At 52.6% G+C, this 15,645-nt stretch overlaps 1 protein-coding gene across 1 annotated transcript; it reads left to right on the forward strand.

Moving 5' to 3' along the window:
* The first annotated feature begins 1,528 nt into the window (after positions 1-1,528).
* TGM4 (transglutaminase 4) lies at positions 1,529-12,336 on the forward strand. The gene is made up of 13 exons (XM_054385119.1): positions 1,529-1,796; positions 1,916-2,022; positions 2,279-2,408; positions 3,045-3,163; positions 4,482-4,589; positions 5,112-5,286; positions 5,892-6,030; positions 6,439-6,542; positions 7,744-7,995; positions 8,663-9,007; positions 10,406-10,575; positions 11,089-11,225; positions 12,185-12,336. The coding sequence occupies exons 1-13, from the start codon at positions 1,529-1,531 to the stop codon at positions 12,324-12,326; spliced, it is 2,196 nt and encodes a 731-aa protein (XP_054241094.1). The 3' UTR covers positions 12,327-12,336.
* The last annotated feature ends 3,309 nt before the right edge of the window (positions 12,337-15,645 follow it).

Below are 15,645 nucleotides of genomic sequence, written 5' to 3' on the forward strand. Positions count from 1 at the left end.
TGGGACAGCCTGCCTGAGCCTGACGCTGCGACGCCCCCCGGTCCCCATCTTCACTGAAAGCCAAGGGCCTCGCTGAAGCACGCCATGGGTTGTGCCTCTCAGAGCTCTGCTCCGGCACTGCAGCCCCTGCCGTGAGCCGCTGGGCAGGGAGCTGCTGAGGCACTTCCTAGCCCCGTTCAGAGATGCAGGAGCGCAGCCCAGGAGGCAGTGCTTTTAAGTGCTGTGTTGGGAATGAGTGGGAGTGAGGCACTTGGCAGGGGCTCCTGCTGGAGTCCAAAATAGTGATTAATTAATGATATTTATTATATTGTGCAATACTGTACTTTATAGTGCTCTGCCCCTCACGTCTAGCACCTTCCCCAGACCAGCATCATCTCTGCAGCATAGCTGGCTCCTAGGTCCAGACCTTCCTATGGTTAATTAGGTTGCAGGAGAAAACAAGTCCTTGGAAACAACCTTGCAGAGATAGACAGCTTGAGTAAGAGGCTAATGACTGTTGTGAGATTGTTTGGGACCAATTTTAGGAGGGGGGGAAATACAAAGAATCGGCTTCAGTGTCTTGAAAGAGGTTAATGGTCCCACTCTATCATCTGAAGGACTTTTCCAACCAAAACATTCTGTGATTCTGTGGTTTCCCAGGGCACTGGTATCCCAGAGACACTGGGGATTGCAGCAATTGAGGGGAGCCAAGTTTCAACATAGGTGGTTTACTCCCGGCTTGACTGTGTGTGCTACATCTTGTAAGGAGCAATTAAAGCTGCTCTTGGCTAATCTTGTATTTGGCATGGTGCAGAAATGCAGCAAACAGGAGTTACTGTCATAGCCTTGGCTTTGCCAGGGTGCCACCAGCAGAGCAGCAGAGCAGGTGGGGGCAATGTGGGCCCTGTCCACGGGGGTGCTGCAGTGGTCAGCACCTTTTGTGGGCTCACATGCAAGAGAGTCCATGACAGCTGCCAGCCTCTGTAACTCATCCCAGCAACATGACTCACTCTAGAGCTCTATATGCATACACTAGTTATATTATATTGTATTATATTCCATTGTATTCTATTATTAGAATTAAAGAATCATTTAGGGTGGAAAAGACCTTTAAGATCATGGAGCCCAACTGTTAACTCAGCACAGCCAAGCCATCACTAAACCATACCCTCAGTGCCACATCTACACACATTTGAAATCCCCTCTAGGGATGGTGACTCCAGCACTTCCCTGGGCAGCCTGTTCCAGAGCTTAATTACTCTGTATGGTTGAATCACCTGGAGGTGTTTAAAAGATGCATAAATGTGGTGCTAAGGGACATGGTTTAGAACCAGAGTAGAGTTAGATAATGGTTGGCCTTGATGATCTTAAACTGAACCAGTTCTGTTCTGTTCTAAATATTTTATATCTTTCTTAGCTTTAAAATGTTTTTATATTGCATTTTATTACTCTAATATATAATGCAGTGTGACACAGTGCTACACTTTATGCTTCACATGTGGTGCTGGATCACTGGAGAGTTGGGTGTTGTAATGCCTCCCAGGGCCCCATGAAGAAGAAAACTGTACTGAGCAATTTACAACCAAGCTCCCTCCTTTTTTCCCTTTATTTCTCCCTTTCTGCTGATGGCTTTCCAGAGACCGATCTGAAGGTCACTGGGATTGACTTTCTCAAGAGCAAGAACTGTCCCCAGCACCACACAGATGCCTACAACATCACAAACCTGGTGGTGCGGCGTGGGATGCCCTTTGACCTCCAAATCAGCTTCAGCAGGGAGCTGAAGCCCTCTGACAAGCTGGCGCTGCGCTTTGGCATCGGTAAGTGGCAGGCAGGCAAAGCAGAAGAGTCGTGGCAGCCTGTTCCTGCTACCTGGCACTGTGTGGTCATTGCAGACCCATGCAACCCTCCTGCATCTCGTGCTGTGTTTGTTTCCAAGGTGAAAAGCCAATGAAGAACAGGGGGACCCTGATGTCACTGAACCCAAGGAGGGAGCCAGATCTCAGTGGCTGGAAAATCTCCATCGCCAAGAAAAGTGGCAAAGAGGTAGAGTCCCTGGGCAGCACTCCCACATGTATGGCACTAATGCCAAGCCCACCAGGAGCTAGAGCAAATCTTCATCTCCCTGTCTTGCTTTTCCTTTGCTCTATAATTCTGGGGGGCAGCACCCACTTTCCCCTCCCTCCCTGCACAGACCCACACGGCCACCAGCATCAGCACTGGTGCCGGTCTGTGGCACAGTGTGTGTCCCATGGCTGTACTGGCAGGTCCATTATGCCACCTCTCCTTGTCACCTCCCCAGTGTCTGCTGTCTGTCACCAGCTCACCCAGTGCCCCGGTGGGAAAGTACACCCTGAATGTGAAAACTGGGACTAACATTTACAAGCCTGAGAACAGTGAGGTCTACCTGCTGTTCAACCCTTGGTGTGAAGGTGAGTGGTCCTGCAGCCAGGGCTGGCCATTTCTGCTGCCAGGGATTGTCCTTAGGGGAGCTCTTCCTCACATTCTTCTTCCTCTCTTTCCCACATACCTTTGTTTTTTCCCCCTAAAGCACTGCAAGCAGCATCCTTGCAGAGCTAGCAGGAAGCTGGGCAATAACAACAAGCCAGGTCCTCACTGGGGAGCCCCCAGTGCCGGATTAAGGGGCATCTTCTGTCACCTCTCTTTGCACCTCTCTGACACCCCTCTCTGTTTCCCTGGGCCACAAAGGTTAACTGGGAGGACTGGGTTGGCTTAAAATCCAGATTAAGAAAAGTGTTGTTGGTTGGCATTAGTCCCCCAGTTTGTTCTGCTGTCTACCTAATCCACTAAAGCATTTGTGCAGAAAGAAGCTTTTTGCTCAAGTCCAGCAGCAGCCATGTAGCAACAGACCTGAAGGAGTAAAGTAAAGCTTATTCTTAACGGAAATCCTTCCACAACAGGGTCAAAAAATGAGTGCTGCATGGTCATAATTTGGTGGGAATGTTGCTGACTACTAGCTCCCCAGGTTAGCTTTCCAAGGAACACTTTGGATGATTTCCCATGTGTGTGTGCAAGCTACCTGACACCTGAGGGGGTTTTTGCTCCAGGTGATGCTGTCTTCCTGGATGATGATGCCAAGAGGAAGGAGTATGTGCTCAATGACACAGGCATCATCTACGTTGGCTCTGCAAACAGCATCTACAGCAGACCCTGGAACTTTGGGCAGGTAAAGCACAGCTGTCATGCTCATGGCACTGCCCTCCCATGCTCTTTCTCCCTCGTGTCAGGGCTATCCACAGAGTGGCTCCAAGCGCTGGGATAAGCCTGCCAGCTTCTCTGGGAGTCTTCACCTGCTTAGAGCCATCTGCTTGCTGAAGTGTTTTCCCCACCTGCTGCTGGAGAGTGGGGTTTAGTGGCACAGTTTATAGCCAGATCACGAGACTCTTGGCAAAGGATGTGGAAATTGGGGATGGAGCATTTCTGGTTGGAAAAATTCCCATATGGGCTCTCTTCTGCTCCCATGCAACACAGCAGCTGTTGTGAGCCACAGAGAGGGCTGGTGGGGAAAGAAAAATCCAATTCTTTACCTGTTGCATCATGAATAGGAAAAAAATAGGGGAAAACCACTGGCAGGGGCTGCCATTGTTTGAGTGGTGCCTTCAGTTGGGTGCAGGACACAATCAGCCCACACTTTCAGGAAGGGTGTTCCTCCAGGCTGCCTCTCAGATAACTCCAGCAGAGTGGAAGGACAAACTCACTTGGGCTGGAGATAGGAAGTGGATGTCAGAGCAGGGTCATTTGCACCTTGTAGGAAGCACACAGACACCCAAGTGGAGCATCCTTCACCCTATCCAGACAGGCTTCCCTACCAGAAAAATGTTGGAATCTGTTTGGTTTTTCTTTCTGTTTTGGTTTCTGTGATTTCAAGCTGCAGGACACAAGCTGCTCATGCGGATGCCTCCTCCATGCCGGGGCCAAAGGGCACTGTCCTTAGGGCTGGTCCTGGCCTAATATTTATTCTACTGTTAAACCTGATATTCTGTCAGACTTCCTTGGATTGGATGTTTGACATCTCTGTGAACTGGAGCTGAGGGAGCTTTATCAGCAGCTGCTAATTAGGAATCCTTTGCTGTAATAATCTGCCTTCCTCTGCCTCTTTTTCCCCCGGGGTTTATTTTGTACCTACGTCAAGGGCCCCATTAAATTTTCATTACTCTTGTGAGTAAGTTTCAGGGCTGCAGGGAGATGACGTGGATGGCTTGAGATTATTCACAGGAGTAAAGATCGCTGGGTCAGGTGCCAACTGTGTTTGCAAGACACATGAGATGGGCTTTTGTCTTCAAAGGTGAGGGTTTGTTTAAGCCCTTCTTTGGAGACAGCAGCCTTGGGAAGTCTCATAGGCTTGAAAATTCAATATCGTAAAGGAGGTGTGGAAGTTAGGACCAGTCAGACAAGTTCCTCCAAGTACTGAAGCAGACTTTGTACTGATTGAGCAAATTTTGGTTTAGAGCAGCACGTAGAAATATCTCCACTTTCTCTCACAGTTTGAGGAGTCCATCTTGGATGCCTGCATGTATCTGCTGGACAAAAGTGAACTCAAGCTGGCCAAGAGAAGAGATCCTGTGATTGTGTCCAGAGTCATGTCTGCTTTGGTATGCCTCTCTTGGAGAAGGACTTTGCCTCTCCAGCTCTCACTTTTCCTTCAAACATGTTCAGCTTTCACTGGGGCCTTGAACACCATTGCAGGGTGCATCTGAAACGGTTTCCTTCAGAAACCACAAGGAAGGAGCCAGGGTGGAGGAAGAAGGCAAGTGAAATACAGCATCTCCTCATCTCCAGAGCTTGCATCTGGTGATTGTCCTTCCTCAGCACCTGCATTGGCCGGGCCAGCACCAGAGCTGTGTTTCAGGGGGTCAGCTGTCCTCTGTAGTGGTACCCTTCTTGGAGCCCTGGGCTCTAAGATACAGGAGGCAGAGTGCATTTTGGCTGCCCTGAGCAGTGGTCCCCCCTCCCTCTAGATAACCAGGTGGAAGGTTTCCAACTGGGGGAGCTCCCAGCCAGCACCAGCAGCCTTGCTGGGTGTCCTTGGAGGAGCCACAGGGTGGGAAGAGAGCCCAGAGTTTCCTTCAGCCTCATGCCTGTGTTTTTCTCCTTCACACACGTGTGTGGCACAGGTTAATGCCAACGATGACAGTGGAGTCCTGCTGGGGAACTGGTCAGGCAATTACAGCAAGGGCACCTCCCCCATGGACTGGATCGGCAGCGTCTCCATCCTGCAGCAGTTCTACAAAAACAAGAAGCCAGTCCTCTATGGGCAGTGCTGGGTCTTTGCAGGAGTCCTCACCACTGGTAAGCAGGGAACTGCCTCCCTTCTCTGATACCCTGAGCACTGTGTCACTCAGCCAAGTGACCGTGCTTTGAGTGCCAGAGCGGGTGAGGTCTTCTGGGTAAGGAGAGGCTCAGGGAGCTGGGACTGCTGAGCCTGGAGCAGAAAAAAGCCTCATGGGATCTTATCCAGGTGTGCAAATATCTGACAGCAGGGAGCAAAATTGTAGAAGTTTTGAGGCTGGAAGACACCTTTGAGATCATCAAGTCCAACCGCTCACCTAGAGCTAAGCCACTGCCACTGAACCACATCCCTCAGCCAGCCTTTGCTCAGTGGTACCCAGCAACAGGCCCAGAGGTGATGGGGACAGCCTGAAACACAGGAGGTTCTGTCTGAACCTGGTCAAAAAGCTCTTTTCGCTGTGAGGGTGATTGGGCAACTTGTGCCAGGGCTCCGAGAGGTTGTGGATTCTCTGTCCTTGGAGATGCTCGAACACTGTCTGGATAGTGCCCTGGGCACTAGTGCTGTGGAGGCCCCTGGGTGAGCAGAGTCAGATGAGCTGATGCCCAGAGGTGCCCAGCACCATGAGTGATGTCGTGCCCCTGTGTTTGTCCTGTGTGTGCTGCAGTCATGCGCTGCCTGGGCATCCCCTCGCGCTGTGTGACCAACTTCAACTCCGCGCACGACACCGACGACAACCTGCGGGTGGATGTCTACCTGAACGAGTACGGCGAGAAGATGAACTCCATGTCCTTCGACTCAGTCTGGTACTGCCACAGGGGCATGATGCTTCCCACCCGACCCCTGCCACCCCAGACTGCCACAGCACCCAGCCCCAGCCAGCCCTTTGGGCATTGCCCTGCTGCTTTGGGTTTGAGGCTTGGGAGAGAGAGGGAGAGAGGGAACGGCTGGGAGAGAAGAGAGGGAGAGAGGGGGAATACCTGGGAGAGAGAGGGAGAGAGGGAATGCCTGGGAGAGAGAGGGAGAGAGGGGACTCCTGGGAGAGGGGAGAAGGAGAGAGGGAACAGCTGGGAGAGAGAGGGAATGCCTGGGGTTTCACAGGGTTACACACAAGTCCCCATTAAACCTGCCCTTTCCTAAGGATTGAGGGAGGTGATCCCAACTCTTCTGGCTGGCACAGCTCACTCCTTTTCTTTCCAACCACATGCACACAGGAACTTCCATGTGTGGAATGACGCCTGGATGAAGCGGACAGACCTGCCATCGGGGTTTGATGGCTGGCAGGCCATCGATGCCACCCCTCAGGAGCAGAGTCAAGGTAGGCTCTGCCTAGAAAGGCTCTTCCACAGCTCCCAAGGGAGGCAGGGACTTTTTCTGTGAGAGCCATGGTCCCCAGCCAGCAAAGCATGTAACCCCCCGTGCACATCTTCACACACCTGGGCAGTGGCATCCTCAGGCTGGGGTCTCACTCCTGCCGACTCAGCCCAGGACAGGAGGAAGAGCATTTCTTGGCAGGCAGAAAATCAGCTTTGTAGGATGCTTTGGGGACATGGATGTTATTTCAGAGCTCATTTCTCTTTCCACCATTCTCTAATGTCTTTGGTCGAGTTGAAGGCTCAAAGCAGTCTGTAGTAAGAACTGTCCCCAGTGAAGATGCTTTCTGTAGAGCTTTCCTGAGGAGCTTCTGAGAGTGACTGTCCAAACCCTCCCTGCAGAGATGTAGTGAATTTGGAGGCAGGAAAGAAAAGATTAATCCTCAAGGCTGTGCAGGAGTTGGGGCATTGCCAGCAGACAAAACACAGGTGGCTGGCTGGACTCAGCTGACTCCATCACTGAGCCACGACTTCCAAATCTTAAAATGATTTAAGTGAGGGGAAGCACAACGAAACTCTTACCAGACATGAGGCATCTAGGATGATTAAGGGACTGGAGCCCTGTGAGGACGGGCTGAGAGCCCTGGGGCTTTTTAGTCTGGAGAAGACTGAGAGGGGATTTAATAAATGTTTATAAATATTTGAGGGTTAAGAGGGAGGGGAGAGGCTCTGCTCAGCTGCACCCTGTGATATAGGATAAGGGGCAATGGATATAAACTACAGCACAGGAAGTTCCACCTCAACATGAGGAGGAACTTCTTCACTGTGAGGGTCACAGAGCACTGGAACAGGCTGCCCAGAGAGGTTGTGGAGTCTCCTTCTCTGGAGACTTTCAAGCCCCATCTGGATGTGTTCCTGTGTGCCCTGTGCTGGATTCTATGGTCCTGCTCTGGCAGGGGGGTTGGACTCAATGATCTTTGGAGGTCCCTTCCAACCCCTAACATCCTATGATCCTATGATCTAAGGAAGCCCAAGCAGCTATGGGATAAATGGGGGTGCTTTGGGAGCTTCTCTCTGAGTTGGAGGGGTGCTTACTATGTAGGGTCAACTATGGTGGCCACAGGTTCCTTCTTGGGTGGGTCTGAGGGCAGAACCAAGGCTCTGCTCTCGTTTGGTACAGCCAAGGCTGCTGTCTGTGCCCTGCAGGCATTTTCCAGTGCGGGCCGTGCCCGGTGAAGGCTGTGCGAGAGGGCAGCGTGTACCTGCCCTACGACGGCACCTTTGTGTACGCCGAGGTGAACGCTGACCAGATCTACTGGCTGGTCAGGGAGGTCAACGGCCGCCAGAAGATCACCAAGCTCAGCAGCGAGACGCGCGCCATCGGCGTCAACATAAGCACCAAGGCCGTGGGGCAGGACAAGCGCGAGGACATCACCTCTGAGTACAAGTTCCCTGAAGGTGACTGCCCCCTGCCTCTACAGTAGTACCCACACAGGACACCTCTGGCCGTGTAGGTGACCCCTACCTAGAGGTCACCTACAGAAGGTGGCGCCTTCTCTCCAGGATGAAACCGCAGAGTATCTGCCGCAGCAAAGCCCTTGCAAGGCCTGGAGAGCTGGGGGAGGCAGCGCTGCTCCTGGGCATCCTCATGCCCGCAGTGACACCTACAGGCTGCTCTTCAGGGGCCAGCCTGCAGGCAGAGAAGGAACTGAGCTGAGTGACCACCCCAGAGCTCAGACTCACAGTTGCTTCATTTCTTTTTAATTCTTTCCATTCCCCAGACCACAGCTGGGGAAACCCCCACCACTCACGTTCCCTCCTCACAGTTCTCAGAGCCTCACAGCCATGTTGTGCTAGACTGTTAAACCCTTCCCAGTGAGGAATGGGAAAAGCTTGAGATGAAAAATGGAAGAGCATCCATCTTCTAAAAGTGTCTCCTTCAGGAACCTCTTCCAGTCCAAAATGCTACAGTTGGATCCAGTGATAGTGTGAACCAGGAGGGTCTCCTGAAGTGGAGGTGTCCTGACATCCTCTCTGCTCAGCAGCAGAAGCGTAACTAAAGGGCAGGTGGCTGTTGGTGAGGAGACTGAGCCACAGCTCTTACCCAGCTTTTGTCTCTGTCCAGGCTCTGAGGAGGAAAGGAAGTCCATGCAGAAAGCTTCCTCCTTCATCCGCCCTGCCACGCTGATCCCTCGCGCACACTACGCTGCTGGGCAGGTCATGCCTGTGGAGAACAGCTCTGAGCTGCTGCAGGACACCATCTCCAAAACTGGGCTGCAGATTGAGATCACCAATGTGGCACCTTTGTATCCTGGCAGCCCCCTTGAGCTGGCCATCACTGTGAAGATTGCTTCTCCTGGCACCTGGGCCATCAACCTCGTTGGCTCCTGCCAGCTGCAGTCCTACACTGGGAAAATTGAGGGTAACCTTGGATATGTCAAGGAGACCATCCAGCTGGAAGGGCAATCTGGTAGGCATGGGAAGCTTGCTGTGTTCTGGGGCCTCTTTTCATCTGAGCTGATTCATAACAGCTCTGCTGTAGCTCTGGGCATGGCTGCACAAGGAGCCTGTCTGCTCCCTCCCTCTCTGGCTACTGCGGGTGGGAGTCACAGTTACAGCCTGGGATCCCACCACAGCAGGGACCAAAGCACAAAGGCCCTGTCCCTGCTATAGCTTCAATGGCTGGTTAGAAATCCATCAGGACCTGCTGTAAGCATCAAAGATACCACTGCAGGCTTTAGCTGCCTGCAGATTTCAGCCTCTTTGTGTTCTGGTGCTTGCTGTTGGTCAGCTGGGGGGATACTGGGGGGAGTGTTAGCTTCTGAGCTCTTCCACAAGCACATTTCAGCCTTGTGGCTGCCTGTCTGATCCCAAGAGCTGCTTGCTGTTTGTTGCCTATCTTGGAGCAACCTGGGCTTCGTTTCTGGTCCCCAGCAACGTGACTGAAATGTGCTAAACAAGAGCCCAACGAGTGATGAATAATTAACAGCTCTTGGCTCATTCCAAGCCTGAGTCACTTTCTCCAAACAAATAATCTTTGCTGCTGGCTCTTGGTGCGTGGGTTTGCACACCTACTGTGGCTGTCAAAATGCAGCAGGGGAGGACACGAAGGTAGCTGCATCCATTTACAGACAGGGACAGGCTGGGTTTCTGATTTCCAGAAGTCAGGAAGCCTTGTGGCTAAAGCAGTGGAGGTTTGTCCAGGCAATTAAGGAGAAAATGTGAAGTGAAAGGAACTCTACTGATTTTATAGCAAGCCTCAGAGAAACCCCAGGGGAGAGAGGCTTTAATGTACCCAACCAGGGCAGTGGGGCACAAGGGCTGCCAAGCTGCTGGCAGTGAGGCCAAGCCAGTGCTTGGTGTGGTGGGGAAGTCGTAGAATGGTTTTGGTTGGAAGAGACCTTCAAGATTATCAAGTCCAAGCACTAACCCAGCACTGCAAGAGCACCACTAAACCATGTCCCTCAGCAGCACACAGGCCTTTAAATCTCTCCAGGGCTGGGGACTCCACCACTGCCCTGGGCAGCCTGTTCCAGGCCTTCACAACCCTTACAGAGAAGACATTTTTCCTGAAATCCAACCTAAACGTTCTCTGGTGCAACTTGAGACTGGTTCCTCTTTTGTCCTAGCAGGATGGTGTGGGCACAGCCACCCTTCCCATGGGCTCTGTATGCCAGTTACCACCCAACCAGCAGGGCCTGTGCCCTGCAGGGACATGGCCCCAAAGAGCCCCTGGGTCTAGCTGAAAGCAGAATGGTCTCAGCACGTATGTCTCGTCCCCGACTCTGGGACAGCAGCCACCAGAGCTGCCTTTGTCACCAATTTGCTGGGCACGTGATGAGCTGTGTTTGTGCTCTGTGTCCTGCAGAGAAGCAGATCCCTCTGAAGATCATGCCTGACACCTACCTGAGCATTCTGGCTGCAGTGGAAGACGAAGTGCTGGTCCACGTCACTGCCTTTGCTGAGGTGCAGGGCGTGGATGACAAACTCACCAAGGAGGTGACAAAGAGATTCGACTACCCACCCATCACCATCCAGGTGAGGCAGCTGCCAGACTGGCTCCTTGGGCATGAGGGTTAAAGCCCTTCCCACAGCAACAGCAGAGTGCTAATAGTGCTCCCAGGGGGCTGTCCAAAGCAGCGGCCTCCTGGGGTGCTCAGTCCTTGGGCATTTTGTTTGGCTGCTCAGCTTCTACTTGGAGGTGGAAAGGAACCAGGAAATGAAGATATTTTTTTTTTTTTTTTTATTGCCCCATCAGGTAGGGGCTGCTGGAGGGATGGGGGATGGAATCTGGCAGTTTGTAGGTGTCCATCTCAGATCCCACAACTGCAGCTCTGGAAGCATAAATTTGTTAAAGAAGCAGAGGGAAGAGCTGGTAACACAGCCAAACAGGGCAAGAGCACAGAGGGTTGCAGGAGGGTGGAAAGGATGTGAGGAGGAGGCCTCTCCCCACACTGCTGGTGAGAAGCAAATCCACAGCAGCTCCAGCACCTTTACGACCCCTCTGATCCCCAGTGTTGAGGTTTCTTTCTCTCTTTCTTCCCCTGCCAGATGCCAGAAAGAGCCAAACTGAATGAGGATTTCACCTGTGCCTTCATCTTCAAGAACAAGCTGAACATGGCCCTGGACAACTGCAAGCTAATGGTGGAGGGCTTGGGCCTGTTTAAGATGACAACATTTGATCAGGGGTAAGGAGATGACCCCAGCATGAAGTCAGCATGGCTTTAGTTGTTTGTTTCCCAAGAAGGAGCCACAGGGGGGATTTGGAGTAACAGGGCCCTGTGCAAGCTGTGTTTGAAAACATGCCACACCTGGGTGCAGCCCACGGGGTAGAAGGCCCCCTGCAGATGCTGCCATGCTCAGCAGGGGCTTTCCCTGTGCTCCTGGCTGTGCTGCCAGGCTCAGCTGGGACAGCATGAGCAGGGCCTTTCCTCCAGGCATGAACCACAGAATCAGTTAGATTGAAAAAGACCTTTAAGGTCATTAAGTCCAACCATTGACCCAGCACTGCCAAGCCCACCATTAAGCCATAGTCCTCAGCACCACATCTACAAGGCTTTTAAATCCCTCCAGGGATGGGGACTCCTCCACTGCCCTGGTCAGTCTGGGCCAAGGCTTGACAACCCTTTTTTGGGGAAGAAATTTTTCCTAATGTCCAGCCTACACCTCCCCTGGTACAACTTGAGGCCATTTGCTCTTGTCCTGTCACTTGTTACTTGGGAGAAGAGTCCAACCCCCACCTCACTCTCACCTTTTTTCAGGTGCTGCCTTTCCCAGACTAAACAACCCCAGCTCCTTCAGCTGCTCCTCACCAGCCCTGTTCTCCAAACCCCTCACCAGCTTTGGTGCCCTTCTTTGGACAAGCTCCAATGTCCTTCCCGTAGTGTGTGGCCCAAAACTGAACCCAGTCTTTCAGGTGTACCTCATCAATGCTTTAGTATTTCAGCAGGAGGGGGAAGTCTGCAGAAGCTTCCCAGGGCCACCAGCGAGTGCCAGTGTGCCAAGGCCCATTTCCTACATGCCAGTCAGAGGACAAGGGACATGCCCACCCTAAACAGAGGCAGGGGCTCTTTCCTGGAGCACAGTGATTTGGAAGAGGCAAGCAGGAAGCACAACTCACGCTGGGATTGTTTTCCTTTCTCCTTAGGGATTTACCGCCTGGCAGGATCATGAAGTCTGAAATAATTTGCAAACCAACCAGAGTAGGAGAGAAGAAAATAGTGGCCAAGCTGAGTGCCACCCAAGTCAAAGGCATCTCAGCAGAGAAGTCCATCACCATCTTCGAGTAGCAGCAGTGCTTGGCAGGCTCTGAAAGTGCCACTGCAGGTCTCGGGCTCTTCTTGGTTCCTGGCTGGCTGAGCAGAAGTCTCCAAGCAGAGCCGAGGGAAGGAAGCTGCTGTCCAGGGCCCTGCTGTGCTGATTGCAGTTAACAGAGTCAATAAAGATGCTTAAAATCAGCTCTGGGCCTTCTGTGGCATCACTGGGCTGGGAGGGCTCCCCTGAGGGAACAGGCTGCTGAGCAGGGCCTCTTGTGACAGGACAAGGGGTGATGGCTTCAGTCTAAGAGAGGGAGATCCAGACTAGATGGAAGACTTTTTTTTTTTTTTTTTACAGTGAAGCTGGTGAAACACAGACCTGGGTTGCTCACAGAGGTGGGAGATGCCCTATCTCTGGAAACGTTCCAGGTCAGGTTGGATGAGGATCTAAGCAACCTGATCTAGTTGAAGATGTCCCTGCTCAGTGCAGTGGGGCTGGACTAGATGACCTTTAAAGGTCCCTTCCAACCCAAATAATTCAATGGCAGTGCACAGCTGGAGTTCTTCCAGACATAGTGATGTCAAAGGACACAAAGGCTGTGCACAGCTGGAGCCCCCTGCTGTGCTGCTCAGCCCAGCACCTCCTGAGCCTGCCAGCAACAAGGGCTTGCTCTGCCCCACAGCATCGCTGCACCATGGCCAGCGGCAGTCAGGCACTGGGGTCTGTGTGCGAGGAAGGAGGAAATGGAGCCAGGCAGCAGTATAGGGATTGTTTATTTAAAGACAAATCCTCAGAGGGGCTGCAGAGTGGCCAAAGGAAGGGGTGGTTACACCTGGGTACTTGCCAGCCTGTGGAAAAGGAGATCAAAAGGGGCTTTGGCCACTCCCTGCCTTGTGCATCACAGACTGCAGGAACCCCCAGGAGAGGACCCAGGCAGCCTTTGGGCCATCAAGGTGGTCAGGCTGCCCCAGCCCCTGGGATCCTCTGCCCACAGCACACTGGTGTCCCACATCCCTGCAAGGTCAGCTGCAGGGGCATGTCAGGAAGCGGGAGTGCTGCTCTGCAGGGGTGCAGAGTCCATGTGCATGGTGCCCACAGGGAGGTGAGGAGCAGGTCCTCAGCAGAGAAGAATTAGTCCTTTAGTAAGTACAGCAGCAGCTGGAGGCACAAAGAGGAGTTACAGACAGCAAAAGGCATCCATTTTTGAGACATAAATCCTTGCACTGAAGAAGAGGGGGACAAGACTGACAGCCAAGAGCCACCAGAAGAACCCATTTGCAACTGTGCCAGGTCTCGGGACCACTGGAGCCAAGGCTGGGCTGGCTGTCCATGGCTCTGCACAAGACACAGGGACATGTCCCCACCTCTCACTCGTACCCTGACTGTGCTGTGGGAGGAGGGAAATGCCTGTTCTGGCTGCCTCTTCACACCACTGCTCTGTTTCAGCTATTCATGGAGCCACCTGAGGTGAGCCAAGGAAGCAAAGGCTGCCTGTGCACATGCTGAGGTGCAGTAGGCTTGACGGCAGAGGAGGGAAGGTGTGGTCTCTCTCCCTGCCTACCTGAATCCATCTATTTGGGGGCTGTGGCCTAAGAAGCATCACCACACATTGGCTCTCACCCCCATCCACCTGCCTCAAGGGGATTTTCAGACATTAATTGGTTTCTTTCCCTGAAGCCCCATGCCCACAGCACCAGCAGCCAGAACATTACCTGGCTGCAGAGGCCGAGCAGCAAGCCAAGATCAGAGCAGATGAGCTAAAAGGGCACTGTCACTTTTCCTCCTTCACCATCCCTGTTGCTGCCTGTAGGAAATCCCTCATGGGCTTGCCTATGGCCCCAGTGCCCTTGGCTGGGGAGCACTGACAGGAAGGTACCTGCTGCAGGAGCAGGAGGAGCTTCTTCCAGATCTTGACCACACTGCTGCCCAGAGCGGAGAGGACACCTCAACTCTCCCCAAAGGTGCTTTCTTCCCCCTAAAAGGGTTTTATTAAAACCCAGTAATTCCTAAATGACTCTTTCTAAACTTTGTCACTGACAAAGAGAAGACAGCCAGAGGCTGAGAGCAGTGTTTGGAGATACCTGCTGGGTTCTAGCCCAGCTGTGCTCCCAGTCCCAGCACTCTGCTTGTTCCCAGGCCCATTGCCAGAAAGCAGGACTGCTGGGGCAGAGGACAGTACCAGGAGACCATCTCAGCCCTCAGCAGTACAGATTCAGAGGGTTTTTGGGAGGGATGGGGAGAAAAAATAAAATCTTGCATGACTTCTCTTTGGTTTTGCTTCTATAAACACTAAAAACTTACAACTAGGTCTTCACAAAACTCTGTTTTCATACCCGAAACTCCTTCCTCACACTTATCTTTGGTCTGTGTTACAGAGGAGGAGGAGATCAAGCCAAGCATTCCTGGGGGCAGGAATCCAGGAGCACATCTCTAATACCCTGCAAAACTTACTGACAGTTAAACTAAGGGAGAGGGCAGGAGTTAAAAACAGTTGCAACCCAGTCTCAATCAGAGCTACTCCAAGGTCTTGTTCCTTCTGCAGCTTCACCAGAGTTCACCAGGAGCATAATCAGTGCAAGAGCACTGGGCATAAAGGCCAGAAGTGAGAGGAGAGTGAGCTCAGGAGGCAAGGCTCAGCTACCTGCAGCTATCAAGTGAAAGAGAGACAGCTGAATCAGATGAGCCAAATGGAGAGAGCCAGGACCTCTACCAGCAGGATGCTCCTGTCTGCCTGTCCTCTCTGACCCAATGCCTGGGCTGGGGACCAGCTTTGGCCTGCAGGGTTCAGCCAGGCAGCCACTACTCCATACGTCCTGTGCAGCCCTGGAGCAAAGCTCCCTGCCACCAGCAGCTCCACAACCCAGGCTAACGTTCCTGCCAGCCCACCAGCTCCAATGGCACTTAGGCAAGCAGCACCAGTCTTGGGCAGCCTTGTGGGCACAGAAGGCTAAAATTTACCCTTGGAGATATTGCAGAGCCCAAAGGAATGTCACTAAGGACAAGGTGGCCCATCTGCTGCGTCCACAGCCCCAGATCCTGCAGCTGGCAAGACCTGAGCACCAGCAGCTGTCATGATGCAGAAGCAGCACCCCTTGGGTGAGCTGAGCAGGACGGTGTTCAAGCAAACCTTCAGAGCTTGGCCCATCTGGCCACTGCGTGGGGCAGAACAGACAGACTCCTCAGGACAGCAAAGCTGGGACCAAGCTACCCAACAACTCTAAACCTTCCTTAAAGTCTGAGTAAGAAAAGCTCAGCAAAGCAGCTGGTGAGGGTCTGAAAAGGAGCTTCTGAATCCCATCACTTCCAAAGCTTTCCCTGGAGACATGTATTGCTCCTGGCTTCCAGAGCAGT

Source organism: Indicator indicator, chromosome 11 (assembly GCF_027791375.1).
Source record: "Indicator indicator isolate 239-I01 chromosome 11, UM_Iind_1.1, whole genome shotgun sequence".
NCBI lineage: Eukaryota > Metazoa > Chordata > Aves > Piciformes > Indicatoridae > Indicator > Indicator indicator.

Bases quoted from the DNA above. Each gene is read 5' to 3' on its own strand.
- TGM4 (XM_054385119.1), top strand. From the start codon at position 1,529: ATGAAGAAGAAAACTGTACTGAGCAATTTACAACCAAGCTCCCTCCTT. The intron at 7,996-8,662 runs GTGACTGCCCCC...GTCTCTGTCCAG, and splicing joins TGAGTACAAGTTCCCTGAAG to GCTCTGAGGAGGAAAGGAAG. The intron at 10,576-11,088 runs GTGAGGCAGCTG...TTCCCCTGCCAG, and splicing joins ACCCACCCATCACCATCCAG to ATGCCAGAAAGAGCCAAACT.